The sequence below is a fragment of the Hippocampus guttulatus genome, chromosome 8, assembly GCF_054856545.1.
Source record: "Hippocampus guttulatus isolate MCC_2025c chromosome 8, RoL_Hgut_1.0, whole genome shotgun sequence".
In the NCBI taxonomy this organism is placed as follows: domain Eukaryota; kingdom Metazoa; phylum Chordata; class Actinopteri; order Syngnathiformes; family Syngnathidae; genus Hippocampus; species Hippocampus guttulatus.
This window is the reverse complement of record NC_141268.1, coordinates 7,320,133-7,335,956: the sequence shown is the minus strand read 5'-3', so window position 1 is coordinate 7,335,956 and position 15,824 is coordinate 7,320,133. Positions and strand designations below refer to the sequence as shown.

The following is a 15,824-nucleotide window of genomic DNA, read 5'->3' as shown; positions in this document are numbered from 1 at the left end:
GTTTTTTTTTTTGTTGTTTTGTTTTGTTTTTTATCTCTAGCATGTTGACACCATGCACAGTCGCACTCGCAAAATCTAACACAAACGGTTGAAAATGCTTTGATGCTGGTTGAGGCACCACAGTAAATATGACTTTTTTTTTAACTGCCATTATACCATCAATGGAGTCTACATTGAGATAACTGTGTACCTTTTTAAAGACATATTCAGTTTTAAATGCTTTTGTTGTCGTTTGAGCAAGTGGCCTCAATCCTGAAGGAAGCCAAGTGAGAAATGCTGTTGATTCGTCAGATGAATGTAAAACAATGGCGTCACATTGACGCTCAGCAGGTCAACAAACCGAACACTCGGCTCCAAAAAAAATCTGTCTTTCAGTTTCTCTCACTTTAAATCTTCAAAACAAGGATGAAGTTACGCAGTGACGCACTTGTGATGCTGCTGCGTGGCCTTTAAAAGATTTTGGGGAGCAGGAACAAGATCCTGACGTGATATCCTCCGAGCTTTTGTTGGGGTGTTCATGTCGGGACGACTGTCGTATCCAAACCGAATGCTTGCGTCAAAGTTCTACCGACCGTGTCTCAAACTTGACCTCAGTCAGGTACAGGAGGCGATGTGACCCATTCGCTCAGTTCTGAGGTGCGGTGCCTCTCCAGGAAATGCTGTAGAAGAAATAGACAAAAGCAGAAGGGTAAAAAATACCCCTTTCTCAGAGCACGGTCATTCCGTAATGCATCATCTGGTGCACTTTTGAGGGCTAATTTAGCCATTTTTAAGGACTTTTTCTCCATTCAGCAGGGGATTCACGGTGGATTTAATGCCCGCTCAGCAATATGCGGGCTGAACAGAAAGCCACATATCACTGAGCTGTTGTTCAAATCATTGCTGCCAAAGGAATAAAGATTAGCCCATCTTTATTTTTAGGGGCAATCAGCTAACCCTTTATTTGACATACAGTATGTCAAATTTTACCTTACAGGTAGGAAAATGGAAAAAACTTGAATTCATTCTCAAATAAAGTACACTAAGAAAATTTTAAATTTAGAAAATATAAAACTTCAATTCATTTTTGAATACAACTTTTTTTTACGGATTTTTGTTGATTTTAGAAGCTTTCCCTGAAAATTAAGGACAGTTAAGAACATAATTTTACAACTTTTTTTAATGGATTTTTATGAACTTTAAGGATCCGTAGGAACCAGTGGCGATTGCTCTCGGACTGCAAGGGAAGCTGAGCTTCCCCTAAAATGTCAAAGAATAAGTGATCAAACATATGAATGTAAATTTCATTGTGTGCACATGTCATTGACTAAATATGCGCTACAACGTGCTCAACTTTTGTTCCGAATCAGCTTCTTCTTACTGGTTACGACGCTACTCCCTTCTCATTCATTCCCACAGCTTTGCTGTGCTTTAAACGGTGGACGCTGAGCGTCCGCTGAGCGTCTACTGCTGAGCGTCTACTGCCCAGACGCCGAGCGTCTCGAGAGTTCAGGGTAGGTTGTCCCAATGCGTTGAACGGAGACGAGTCGTTGGATACAAGCTGGTTTTTGTCCTGCCCGGCGGGTACCGGACGCTCAATTTTTCTCCATCAGATTGGATGATCTGACTGAGCCTGTGTTCCAGTTTGATTGACATCGAAATGAGCCAATCACCGATCTTTTAGTGTAGGCATCTGTGGGAGCACTTTCAATTCTCATTCTGTTCCAAATTGAACTGGAGTCTACTTCTAATCATTTTAGCGACACTCTCTTTGTTGAAAACGATAAGCGACGAATTAAGCTTTTATTACTTATTGAGTTTTATTGTAGTTGCTGTAGTTGTAGGACACTAGTTAAGTTCCTGGAAAAGACACCTTGTTGGTATGACAGGGTTACAGATAATTTTCTTAAAAAGGAACGGAGAGTAGAATTCGCGTTTATATAAACGGACACATTTTATGATGTCGGTCAAAATTGAGCTTCCCGTCCTTGACAGACCAGCATCCGCCACTGGTGGGAACCCTTGAACAGCCACACAGCATCTCAGAATAGCGGTGTGACACCTTTGTGTTTTACAGATAAAGCAAAATAAATACTGAGACGAATTGAGACAAATACTTTCTGCATCACAGTACAAACGAAAGTGGCGCAAGAAAAGGTCCACTGTAATTGCCTGTGATGCACATTTTTGCCAATTTTGATCAAGTAAATATGTTCCAGCTGATCATTGTGATTGACCTGAAATTGATTCCAATTACTAATCACCATCATATAATCGCCCAGCCGTACTCGTACTGGAAATTACGAAGGACTTCTCAACCAAGGGAGGCACAGGGGAAGTAAAATAAAACAGGAAATGAGTCAAGAGAATGAAGTAGAAAGCAGCATCTGACCTGATAATGGACGTGAATGCGGCGAGTCAGTGGTGTGTGGCTAACAGTTCTGTGTGAAAACACAAACAACAGTTAAATGTCAGCAGTAGTCATATTAAAAAAAAAATCAACTTATAAAAAGGACTGGTCGTCTTTATACCGAGGACTTATGCTCCGACCTGGAACGGCCGTCTGTCGCTTTTGACTCAGGTCCCTTAGGTCCATCGCTTTGATGTTGGAGTCGAGACAAAGGAGGATGTGAAGCTTATCAAACACACAAAAAAGCCCCCCAAATGAATACAGTTTGACCTTGAGAGACATGTTTAATTTGTTCTGTGATGTAAACTCTCTCTATTGTCAACACCTCTCAGCTCATTAATACGGTACTATTTGTAGTCGTTCTTTGCAGATAGAGAATGACTGTAGGGTCGTTGTCTCCACCGTTTTGTGTTTAGTCTGTTGCTTCAAGGGTTACAGCACTGCGATATAGACACTATTTAGCGTTAGCGGATTGAAAGGCCAGGCAAATCCCTTTCCAATCAACAATCACTCCCTTCCTCGTTGTCTTCTATACAACAAGAAAAGTCTTCAACAATGGTAAAAGTAGTTTAAATGTTCATTTGGTCATTTCATTAGTCATTGACATGTCTCCCCCACATCATTTCTGTCTGTAAAGCTAGTTATTCTCGATCAAAAATATTACATTTTTCAGTGGAACACTAGATTAACAGTAAACGTTTCAGTTTTCATATGAGTCGGTTCTAGTCAGGCTTTTTAGATCAGATTAATCACAAAAAACGAGGATCCACTGTATACATATATTGTAATACTATGATGGAAAAACAAATCACAAAGAGCCCATGTTCACACAAACAAATATAGCACCAAAAAGAACAACAAATATTGGATTGGATTGGATTAACTTTACTGTCAAATGTACTGTATGTGCAACATACAGCACAGATGAAATTTCATCCCTCTCAACATAAAACAAGAGTTTTGTATAGATATTTGGTTGAATATCTGTACTATGTACTTTCATATATTACAGTATTGCAATTCGTAAATAAAACAGTTTCATTAGCCTGACACACCAATGATGTCTGCACAGTATATATCATACATAACGGTACTAGTACAGTACATACATACTCACCTATGATGCCCGTATGACTCATACTGAGCGATCCATCGTCCAGAGAGTCTCTCTTGAGCGGCGTTGTGGCCGACTCACTTTCCTATTGGGAGGTGCGAAATGTACTATTATGTATTATTTGTCATGTATGTATAATTTCATGAATTGATCCACATATTATTTTAAACAGATTTAAAAAAATATGAAAGGTATTAATTTCACACGATAACAATTTTTTTTCTACAAATGATCCATTTGTCCACGCCCTGTTCATCATGCAGATGGACCTAATGTTGGGTCTAGAGGGCATTCACGGTACTCACCGGTCCCATGTTGTACTCATCATCGGCCTCGTGTTCTTCCACAACGCTGGCGAAGCTGCTGGCGTTGGAGGAGGAGCGGGAAAGGTCCTGAGCTTCTGGGATGGATGGTGCCCTGCAACACATGACCAAGCTACACGCCCTACATTATTCGGACCACTCATATGGATCCCCATTTGGGCCGATTGATTATTCTTAATCAAAGCGTTAGGAGAGGCACTAAAATGAAGGGCTACCTGTTCTTGGCAGGGGTAAACTCAGGAGAGCTGTGATTGGACGAGTTGTCTGATTTATTTTCCTGGGAGATGTGGCCGCTGTCGGATGTCCTTTGGGTGCATGGCGACACGTCTCGGCTGCAGAGCGACAGTGTCACAAAACCAATAAATGCCTCACCTCTGTCAATTTGTTGCATACATCCAAAAAGCTTGTTGTCCTTTGACAAATGAATATAAATGTAAAAGTGAAATTTTAGCATATAGTGGCCTCAGCTGTGCTCATTTGAAAAAAATAAACACCTCACCTCAAATATTGATGCCACCAGATTAAAAAAAAAAAAGGAGCTGTCAATATTTTGACAATGACAGCCCTCTGTGCCAGCCTGATGCCATCTAATTACATGACACAGCCTGCACAGAAAACATGGCATCTGTAAAGATGATTTTGTACCGGTTTGCAAAACATTATATTTTTTGGGTTTTAACTTGTGAGCACAAATTTAAGATACAGTACTATTGATTCCCAATTGAAATTTGCTGTGAAATTAAACATAAGACAAAGAAAATTATGCATTGTGTATTTCAAACAATTAACCAACTTTGCAACAGGCATAAATTATTTATCCTCTGTGAAAAACGATTGATATTATTGCAACTAATTGAGTCATTGATACCTTCTTTCTTGGACCTCCTGGATGTTCTCAATGCCAATTGCGCTGCTTCGGCGGGAACTGAAGGGACCTGACTTCTTCCTGGTGGGGCTTTTCCCAGGAATGATCAGGGACTGCCACATGGGGAGATGACAGTCAGACACACTCAACGCATGAGCACAACATGCTAGGCTAGGCTAATAGTTGTTTGAGGGCATCTGATGCTATCTGCATTTCAAAATATTAATCTTTATCAGTCTAAATTGGAGTACAAAATTACCAACGGTGGAATGAAGAAAAAAAAAAAGCAAATTCAAGGGTAGCCGTCAAAATTTCACATTACACGGGAGATACCTTAGCTGCAGTATCTGAGCACACACAAATGGAGAAAAAACACACTGAACAAGAAGGGAGAAATAAGCATGAACCTCTTCTATTGTTCCTATCCCTATGGCACTGCCTCGCCGGCCGTATTTACCGGGACTTTTCCCTGGGACGAGCAATGACTGAGGCACACAAAGGCAATATGGGGTGGGAGAGAAGAAAACACATGGCAGGTTGAAAAGCAAAAATAAACAACACATTGTAAAATCTCATGCGTACAACACACAAAAACACACACAGATCATGAAACACCGGTTGAAGTGGTACTCAAGGATTGCTAACCAATTGTTACACTTGTGTGACAAGTGAAAATGTTCAATAAAAATGGATAACCCATAAATCAGACACTGATGTCGTCTACAACTAACCTATGCTTACACAGTAGTGAAAAGTGAAGTCATAATTGTTGTCAATTTTTGCATGAAGCACACCTCGAGGCCATATTGTTCATCATCTGACGAGTCATTAATCTGAAATGAGGACCCCTGAGATTGAGCAACCGGACCCCTGATATTAAGCAAACCTTGGGTCGACACAACACATGTGACTCCAGACACCGAGCTTCATTCTGATTCACACATGCACTACATCGTAAGGCGACATGCACATACGTGTCACATGCAGCGGCAGACATAGGAGGAGGGGAGCAAGGGAGTCTGGGTAATCAAATAGCCCCAACCAGAAAATTCCCATACTGCGATAATTTTAAATCAAAATTTTAAAGATTTCAATGTCACACAATAAATAACTGAGGATTGAGAAGTGAATGGTGGTTTTGATTTGAGTTTTCTGCGATTCCTAAGAAAGAACAGGGATTATTACATGTCAGGGTTCCTTCACCTTTGTGATTTTAAAATTCCGTACTTTTTCGAGATTCCTCTTATTCAGATCCTTCTCTTTAAGACATGAATAAAATGATTTAATCAATAAGATCAACTCAACTTATTGAAACAGCTGTGTTATCTTTGAAAATGGAAGTTTCACACATGGCATCTGTAAAGGTGATTTTACAAAGTATGTAACATAAAATCAATTACTTACACTAATACTATTCAATATCATTGGCAAAATGCATTTGTTCTAATACGAGCCACATCCTCGATACCATGCCGGTCGATGTCATCACCACGTGACGTTAGGAGAGTTGTTTTTTTTCAGAATGCATTTTACCTTCTCCATAATACCAGCACATTTATGCACATCACATCTGTAAAGGCAATTTGATTTTGTTTTTTTCAGCCTCTATTATTTGGATTAAGAATCATTATTTATTTGTGGGGAAAAAAGACTACTTAAAAGTCCTTCAAAATATATTAACACCACCATGTTTCATGCACACGGCATGTGTAGACAGATCTTGGAAATTATTTTAACTAAGTGTCATGATTTATCCGGGGAAAAATGAAAACATATACAGTATACCTAGAGTGCACACACACACACACACGCTGTGGGGCCTTAAGATACCAGTTTAATTGTTGGTGACAGTGCCCAAAACACTCAAAATCTCCAAATTCAAATGGATGGAAATCTTTTGTGTTGTTTTTTGAATAAGAATATCTGCCACCCATGCAAAGGAGCACGGCCCTATTTTAACTGTTGTCTTTGAGGACTACATTTGCCTTGGAGAGTCAATTTGTTTTTGAAAATAGAACAGTGATAATTTTTGGAAACAAATATTTTTCCACTTAAACGTTTAATTTCATTCTTTTCCGAACCTGCATCTGCATAGTTACAAAATCTAATTTAACACTTTTTCCATATTTTTCATATTTGTGTGGGAACCCTGACGTGGATATAGATAAAGGTGTAGTGCATCCTGCGCTGAAGCACAGCACGCTACTTACAATGCCGGATGTTTTGGGGCTCTCGGCAAGATTGTGGGTAAAGCTGCCACTGTGACTAGTGGAGACTGTGTGTGACTTCTTGCTACTGAGGCCCATGGCATCCATTGACTGGCTTCTGCTGCGGATGACCCGCTATACAGAGAGACATGAGGACATACGGTCAACGGATGGTGAACATTAATGGTTGCATCATTTGGGCGGGGGGTCTGGGGTACTTTCTATAGGAGTTAAAACGTCTCAACTGTTGAAAACCTCTAAAGCCGAAATGAGGTCTACCAAAATTGATCGAAAGTCAAACAAAACTTTGAGATCAAACTACCGCAAATGTCATGGATTATCTGAATGATTGTGTTTTACTTCTTGTCTTTTCTTGCCTTTTTTCTTTTTTTTTCTTCTTTTTTTAAATAACCTTCTCCAGTGCAGAATGTGCCAGTCCCCGAAGCCGTTTACGATCATTTTTCAATCTGTTGGCCTCAAATGCTGCCATGATTCTGTTGCCATTACTGACGAAATTGTTGACTTTGCCAGTTCGTAGTTTAGGCTGAGCTTCGTCTGGGAGACTCCATTTTGAAAATGAGAGACGATTTCAGCCTTCACGGACAGCGAGATTTGCTTCCATTTACCAGACAAGTTATCAGACGATTTGCTCAAGACCGCGCTGTCCCTTCAAAAGTACAAAAATGCCCATCAGTAGTGTTGCTAAGCAACGGAGGGGAATCCCATGATGTACATTTTGTTCATAAGCAAGGTCGCGGCGGCAGTTAGCTTCCCATGCTTCGGTGTAACAAAGGCCTTGTCACTATTTTGTGGGAAAAATCTGGTCGTTACAATGAAGTTAACGTGATAAAGGTGTTCGTTGAAAGCAAAATCGGCAAATGGAACATGAATTACGTGAAATCGGGACTTTGAAATGTGAAAGTTATTGGGGTGAAAATGTTGCAAACAGGGTACGTTGAAAAGAGGTTTGACTGTGTATAGTCAGTACTTGCATGAGACCAGCCCCCAAAACAAGGTGTGAAAAGTATGACTGTATTTGGACCAAAGTATGTCACTAACAAAATGCATGAAAAATGCCTCCATTAAAGTGTTTATCAGGCATACACAATCAGAACTCCCATGGTTGCGGCCTGGCGGCTTGGACGCGCTCCCGTGGCCCAAATGGACTGATGGAGCACGGCCAGTCAGGCCAGGGAGCCTCCGGTACATAATGTCAAAAAAAAAGAAAGAAAGAAAAACATCCGTCGGAAGCCAAGCGAAGAAATCAAGAGCCACAGGCCTGGTCCGTTGAGATACAAAAGCCATTTAGTCCGCTCGGCTTTGTCGCCAATGAATACCCAGAATCCCCAGGCCGAGAGACAAGGGAGGCAAAAAAGCATCTGCGAACTTCCTCATTCTCACTCATGCGGATGAGGTTGCGCCTTATTGGAATAAAAAAAGGATGAGACCGTACCTTGAAGGACTCGAAGAAGCCTCCCCCTCCTCCGCTGCCGCCATTCTCAAGTTTGTCTTCGTCCCCGCCAAGGCCCATCATAGACTGGCTGTTGATGTGCAGCTCCTCGTACAAGGTCTCCAAAAGGGCTGAACGGGTGCGCTCCTGAAAACAAGCCCCATTTTCACAAATGTACAAAATGGTGGACTATGACCGTTTTTCGCCAGGAATATTTTTTAGCCTCGCAAGGGAAAATCTGTGATAGACAGTGAAAAATGTTATTTGTTGAATTCCTCCATCCATCCATTTTCTGATCCGCGTATCTTCACAAGGGTTGTGGGAGCCTATCCCAGCCGTCTTCGGGCAGTAGGCGGGGGACACCCTGAACTGGTTGCCAGCCAATCACACGGCACACATAGACGAGCAACCATCCGTGCTCACACTCACACCGGGGGACAATTTAGAGTGTTCAATCAGCCTGCCACGCATGTTTTTGGAATGTGGGAGGAAACTGGAGTACCCGGAGAAAACCCAGGCCGGCACGGGGAGAACATGCAAATTCCACACAGGAAGGCCGGAGCTGGAATCGAACCCTGCACTTCTGTACTGTGAGGCTGACGTGCTAACCAGTCGACCACCGGGACACCTTCATGTGGTCATGTCTGCTTTTATTTTTTTATGAATCGCAAATGAATGCCCTCAGAGCAGTGCAGATGTAGATTTATGGCAAAACAAAAATGCCGTGTTTTATTGGATAAGCTTCGATAAATAAATGGTACATTTTCTTGTTTGGGTAAGACTCAGCTGGCTGCCACCAAGCTGTACCAATAAAATGGACATGTAGTGCTTTACAATAATTTGGTTGATCTAATTTCATTCGTACGGGATGAAAAGCAAAGCGTAAAGAGCCTCTGTTGCCAAAATGGACGCAAGCATTCACATAAAGAATTGACGTTTCTGGGAAACATACTTTTTTTAACACTAAACATTCTATAATTTTATACCAACAGCGCCGCGTGTATTCCTCATCTCTCCAAAATGTTCACTTTTCAGGAAACAAAAAATATGACATTTGTTTTGCGAGTAACTTTACATTGTGAAACAGAGTGAGCCATTTTCAACACTAAAGTATGGTCAATAATTTGTTAAAAAAAATACAAACCCACATGGGAATAGAACAATAGCACAGGATTGTGAAAAAAGACAACATTGACCAAATTGATGCACTCTAAATTCGGACTTGTCTGTATGGTAGGCCGAGACTGCAAAACAATTTATTTTAAATTACTGTGCACTCATTGTTTCTTTTTTAGGACATTCCAACTGCTTGAAATAGCTTTTGTTTTTTTACTCGCAGACAGCTCTGTGCTTTCCATTTTGATCACACCTCGAAATTGTTTTAATGCCACAGCCTTGGCCTCACCTCCAGCTTGGCAAACTTCTCCGCCTTGTAGCAAGCATACTCGGCATTAATGAGCTTTGTGAAGAGGAACTCGCGCAACTCCGGGCCCTGAAAAGGGAAAAAGAAGAAATGAAAAGCTACATGATGAGTTCAGATTTCCTGCTCACGTGATGCCATCACTGACCTTTCTGAAGATAGCCGGGTCAGGTAGGGCCGGCATGAAGAAGGGCACATCATTCCTCGCTGTCACTGACACCTGATGGGAAGGCAGGCGATGTATATCGCGAGGTCGATCCTCGAAGAACGTCAGCACGGGAGAAACTAACCTTGTATGTGACGTTGTCCGTACACGCGTCCTCCACCTGGACCACCACGTAGGCGTGGAGGAAGTTGGACTGGATCATGTCGGGAACGAAGGGTGTGTTCTCTTCCTGGAACACGATGGCGACAATGTCGTTGCCTATGTGCCTCTTCCTCTGCAGCTGGGGATGACACACAATCACAAAGAGGGTATTACAACATATCATATATTGGGGATGATGTACGGTTGTGCTCATACGTTTCCATATGCTGGCAGAATTTGTAAAATATGGACAATTTTTTCCAGTGAACAAGTCTCAATTGATTTGTGCACATTCGGTCCTTACTCATAAAATCTCACTTTCTTTCTTTCTTTTTCAGCCAAACATTGTGGAGCATCTATTTAATGAGGTCAACACATCAAGACCCGAAGTTGGGCCAACACCGGTGGGAAGTATTACAAACAGTTGTCGATTAAAAAGCCAGGAGTGTCCAAAGTTACAGTTCCACTTTTCTTGAGTGTTGAAGACTCGACAGTGCTCGTAAATTGAATTAAAAGCAGCTTGTGGTGTTTGCAGGCTGTTGGATGACCTTAATGTTCCTGTTAATTGTTATTGAGTATGTACTGATCCTCTTACAAGTTAGTTGTTTTGCACTGATGCAATGAAGTGTTTTGTCTGACACGTATTACAATTGGTTATTCTTGACTGAGGGGTGCTTTAATAAATCCATCCATCCATATTCTGAACCGCTTTATCCTCACAAAGGTCGCGGGGGTGGGGGGGGCAGCCAATTACGGGGCACGCAGAGACAAACAATCATCCACGCTGACACCCACACCTGAGGTTGACGTGCTAACCAATGTCTTTAAATTACACTTGTGGAGGGGTTAATATAACCTACCATTTCAATAGATTATTAGTTGATCTGACCAAATATGTGGGTCAAATACTATAATGCCATTTGTATCATATTTGATTCATGCATTTTCATTATGTAACTCATTTTTTATTACATTAAATCATCTGTATCAAATTTGATACTGCAGGTTTAAAATATGATTTTTTCCAAATTTTCATTTTCAGATGTAATCTACATAATGCTTATAAATGAAATACAACAAATATCTAAAAACAACATGATATGGCAAAAATATTTTTGTGGATTTTGTTATAATGGCTAATGAACATCTCAGTTCCCGAAAATCAGATTTTTCTGGCTATTCCTTGATGGGTCAGGCATTAAAGGGTTAAGTCACCTGTTGGGTTACAATCGACCAACCCATGCAGCTCGGTGGAAATCACCGTTGCGACTGGGGTTTTGGGGTTAGTGGGTTCTTTTTGACCTAACTGTTTTTAGTCAATAGAAATTATAGCTAGCTAGCTAGCTAGATATTATTCTAGCTAGAAAGATGGATTATTCTGTTATCAGTCATATTTACGAAAAGAAAAATCAACTGTTTCACAAATTCTGCCAGGGTACAACAAAGGAGTGTAATTTTTAAGCACAGATGTAGATCTTGCTAGAATCCGCGTGCAAAATCTTTTGTTCTCAAGGTCATCGTTTAATTTTACAAACAAACCAATGGGCCAGGTCGTTTGTAATTTACCAGTAGGTTAACAAAAAGTCATTTGTAAATGACGTGAGAAAATGTTACAACGTTTCTGTAAGATATGTAAGTAACACATGTAAGTATGTAAAGTAACATAACATGCTTTGCACACCCACCCTTGGTGTACAACATTAAATTTTTGTTGAATTTGGCTCAATATGAAGAGAACATTTTCCTTGAAAGCAGCGTGAGAGGCTAAAAGGAGAAAGAAACGCAGGAGGCTTCATCAGCAATGACATGATTGGCTGTCATCTTTCATATGTCCATGAACGCGCAATGCAGCCATGTGAGTAACACGCTTCTCATTTTCTCCACACAGATGGGAGTGCTTTCGCTTGGAATGCCTGCGAGCTCAGAATTGGACAAAGGCATGCTCCGCATCCTCTCAAAGTGATCAAATCGGAACGGCGTGGACCCCCACCAAGGCCAAAAGATTTGGATCAATGCCACTGAATACGCCTGTATACTGTCGTGAACATTCACTATTCCATTACTGCATTATTCACTGAGACATAAAACAGGAGTTTGCTTTTCTCAAAAGAATCACTTTTTGTCATATTTGTTAAAACTGACAGGAGGCTCTGACATGAGTAAAATGATCTGTAAAAGAAATATCCCACTCTGGACAAACAACCAATCAGAGACAGAAGACATGACTGATAAGGCGTCAATCATTTCTCAAGCCCTCACAGTGCTTTGCCTCCTCCGCTACCCCGCGATGATGTCCGACGAGGCATGAGGTTTTAGGCAGTGTCACAAGGAACCATGCTTTCCTCCTCTTGGGAACTCAAAACAACAAAGGACATAATTTCACCAGACATTTGGCCTCATTCACGAATAAATGGGTAGAAATGTTCGTACTCGGAGCACAATTTGAGCCAATAAGCCATATTGCCGTCAGTCTCATGGCGCGTGATAAATCAAGGATCTCGTTGAATCTTGCGAGCAGTATGAACACCACAATGTCAAAGGGAAACGCAGAAACGTCTCACTCATTATCGGCACATTGTTAGAAACAGGCCGATACGAGATTGCCTCTGCGGTTTTATTTCACATTTGACGGTTGAGCAGGCACTTGAGATCGAATTTGTATACAAGACAATAAATTGTCAATTTTCCATAATGTCTTTTTAAAATAATATACATGAAAAAATTACACACACATTTATATATACAGTATATATATACTGTATATATATATATATATATATATATATATATATACACATACACACACGAACACGGACACACACACACACCAGTATACAGTGTCTAAAATGGCACGTGAGAACCCAAGAAGCACCTTAGGGAAGGTAATAGGATGATGGCTCCGCATTTTGCCCCTTTTTTTCCTCACTCAAGAATCAGGCCAAGTGAGTTGTCCCTCCATTTGATATCAAATTGGAGGATTACCATGGCAACAAACTAATAAAGCACACCAGGGAGTCTCGCAACACTAACGCAACATCTTGCAGGGAGAACACCAGCATTGGTGCAGTGACAGAACCTCTGTTGCAATTCTCAAGCTAACACGCGTCACTATATCATGAGTCCTTTACCGGTTAGTTAGTTAGTTGAGACCATTAGCCTGCAAGCATTAATTAGCTCACCTCAGTGTCATCATACCTGTTGGGAGTCTCCCTCGGTGTAAGGCAGCTTGGTGGAGACATGGAACATGATCTCCTTCCCATGGAAATTGGTGTAGACTGATTCAGTCCCCGTTTGGCCGTGTGTGACATCGAGGCCTCCTCGAAACCTGTCGCATCACAACAGCAGATGTAAAGACGGGCAAGACGGCTGAGACGAGGAATTTTTTAACTTTCGACTGTGTTAAATTTTCAAGCAAGTCCCAAGTTAGAGTGGCAAAACTCAAGCAAGTCTAGTCAAGTCACTACTTGGGTTAAGAAAGTCACAAGTCAAGTCGTACAACCTTGCTCAGTCATGACATAGACGGTGGTGCCTTGAGATTTGTTCCAGTTTAATTTGTTCCATGACCACACTTTAAACTCACAACAGTATCAAATCATCTTTTCCGAGTGAACTCAATAAAAATGCCATGAATTCATTTCAGCCTCCCTCATAGACCAAAAATAAATACGTCTTGTCCTTAAGAAACATTCATTCATTCATTCATTTTCCGAACCGCTTGATCCTCACTAGGGTCGTGGGGGGCGGGGGGGGGGGGGGGTGCTGGAGCCTATCCCAGCTGTCTTTGGGCAGTAGGCGGGGGACACCCTGAACTACTGCCCAAAGACAGCTGGGATAGGCTGTCTTTGGGCAGTAGTTCAGGGTGTCCCCCGCCTACAATCGCAAGGCAATTTAGGAAACAGCACTGTATAATACAAAATCATAAGACATATAGTAATAATAGAATTATATATAATGTACAGGATTAAACTGCTTGTGCACATAATATTACGACTCCTGGGGTACGCAACTTGGCCAGTGTAAAACAGTCCTCGTGAAACAACAAAGAAAACTTTCCCACCTAGAGTGACTCAGTAAACTGCAATAAAAGTTGTTATTTTTGGAGGGCAGTGACCAAACTTGGTCCCCAAGGGTCGATATCCTTGCTGTTTTCCAACCCTCCCTGATTCAATGGATCAGCTCATCAGCAAGCTCTGTAGAAGCACGGTAACGATCCCGATTCTTTGAATAAAATGTGTTGCGGAAGGGAGAGATGGAAAACTGGCAGAACATCAGCCCTTGAAGACTGAGTTTGGACACCCTTGAGATAAAGTAAATGATGTTCTAAGCATTGTAATATTGTCTGTGTATGTATGTTGATGCACAATTTGTGTTTCAATATCAGTTGCTGAAAGGGTCATAACATCACAATGAACAATTCATTCATTCATTCATCTTCCGAACCGCTTTATCCTCATTAGGGTCGCGGGGGGTGCTGGAGCATAGGCCCCCAGCTGTCTTCGGGTAGTAGGCGGGGGACAACCCGAATTAGTTGCCAGCCAATCGCAGGGCACACAGAGAGAGACGAACAACCATGCACGCCCACACTCACACCTAGGGACAATTTAGAATGATCAATCAGCCTGCCATGCATTTTTTTTTTTTGGAAAGTGGGAGGAAACCGGAGTACCCGGAGAAAACCAATGCAGGCCCGGGGAGAACATGCAAACTCCACACAGGGAGGCCGGAGCTGGAATTGAACCCCGTACCTCTGCACTGTGAAGTCGACGTGCTAACCACTGGACTACCGGGCCACCTACAATGAACAATGCTATTCGTAAATGAGTTGCAAAATACCCGGTATCTGTACAATGATGTGTAAAACAGTAAACCACAGATACAGTGCATGAAAATTCTACTCAAATACGGTAACAAAGTATTTGTGCAGGGTTATGTTACAAGACTAGTGATGGAGGTTAGTTGTTGTGTCTCATCTTTAAATTGAGAACCTTGAATGTTGCTGTTCTGTTTTCCCCTGATTTGATCAAAACATAATTCTTAAATAGAAACGAAAAAAATCTCCGAAACTCTTTCCATGACAATTCGTGGTGGCCACTGCATTCGGCGTCAGAACATAGAAGTGGGTTGCCAGGTTTGCGCACATTACACAAAAAAATAACATTTCCTTCCAGTAAAAAAAAAAACAAAACTAAAAAACACACACATAATCTTGAAAGTACACATTTCTCAATTAAACCTGTAAGATTTGTCAAATAATGTAATTCAAGCCTACGTCACGAATGTCATGAATTCAAATTTGAATACAGTACTTCACAAGGTTTAGCCAAGTACTGTCAGTCCCGAGTTGTAAAATTGTCAACCTGTGAAATCTTCCACATAGCAATTCTGGTGCGTGCTGCAAGACAAATCCCCCCCAATTACGCTCTAATAGGGGTTCATTCATAGGGGATGCATAATCAATAAATAAGGTAATAATTGACAGTAAGTAATGGTAAGTCATGGCCAGACATGAGGTAGTGTGCTTTATATGGAGCAACAAGAAGAGCGTGCCCCTTTGTCAATGTAGTAAATGCCCAATGTGTGTGTGTGTGTGTGTGCGTGTGTGTGTGTGTGTGTGTGTGTGGCGTTAATTCTCATATTTTGCAGGTTATATGGTCATATCAAGGAACAGCGAGTGCGAGATTATCACCACATTTGAAGAAAACGTACAAAAAACAGCATGACAGGCAGCTCCAAATGTGTTATTTCTTGC

The 15,824-nt window shown here is 41.4% G+C and overlaps 1 protein-coding gene across 7 annotated transcripts in view; it reads right to left on the bottom strand.

Annotated features, from left to right (window-relative positions):
• Positions 1-59: 59 nt before the first annotated feature.
• rap1gapb (RAP1 GTPase activating protein b) overlaps positions 60-15,824 on the bottom strand; it is an 83,691-nt gene continuing 67,926 nt past the window's right edge. For 3 of the 7 annotated variants that reach the window (XM_086117460.1, XM_086117461.1, XM_086117459.1), the window contains 14 exons: positions 13,271-13,400; positions 10,059-10,214; positions 9,917-9,988; positions 9,754-9,840; positions 8,352-8,495; positions 6,902-7,033; positions 5,099-5,176; positions 4,695-4,804; positions 4,042-4,158; positions 3,809-3,938; positions 3,507-3,588; positions 2,511-2,614; positions 2,372-2,420; positions 60-659 (listed from right to left, as the gene is read on the bottom strand). In XM_086117460.1, coding sequence (XP_085973586.1) covers positions 2,412-2,420; positions 2,511-2,614; positions 3,507-3,588; positions 3,809-3,938; positions 4,042-4,158; positions 4,695-4,804; positions 5,099-5,176; positions 6,902-7,033; positions 8,352-8,495; positions 9,754-9,840; positions 9,917-9,988; positions 10,059-10,214; positions 13,271-13,400 — 1,351 coding nt within the window. In that variant the 3' untranslated portion in view covers positions 60-659; positions 2,372-2,411. The remainder of the gene's footprint in view (positions 660-2,371; positions 2,421-2,510; positions 2,615-3,506; positions 3,589-3,808; positions 3,939-4,041; positions 4,159-4,694; positions 4,805-5,098; positions 5,177-6,901; positions 7,034-8,351; positions 8,496-9,753; positions 9,841-9,916; positions 9,989-10,058; positions 10,215-13,270; positions 13,401-15,824) is intronic. The other 4 variants (XM_086117457.1, XM_086117464.1, XM_086117458.1 and 1 more) reach the window with 2 other exon arrangements.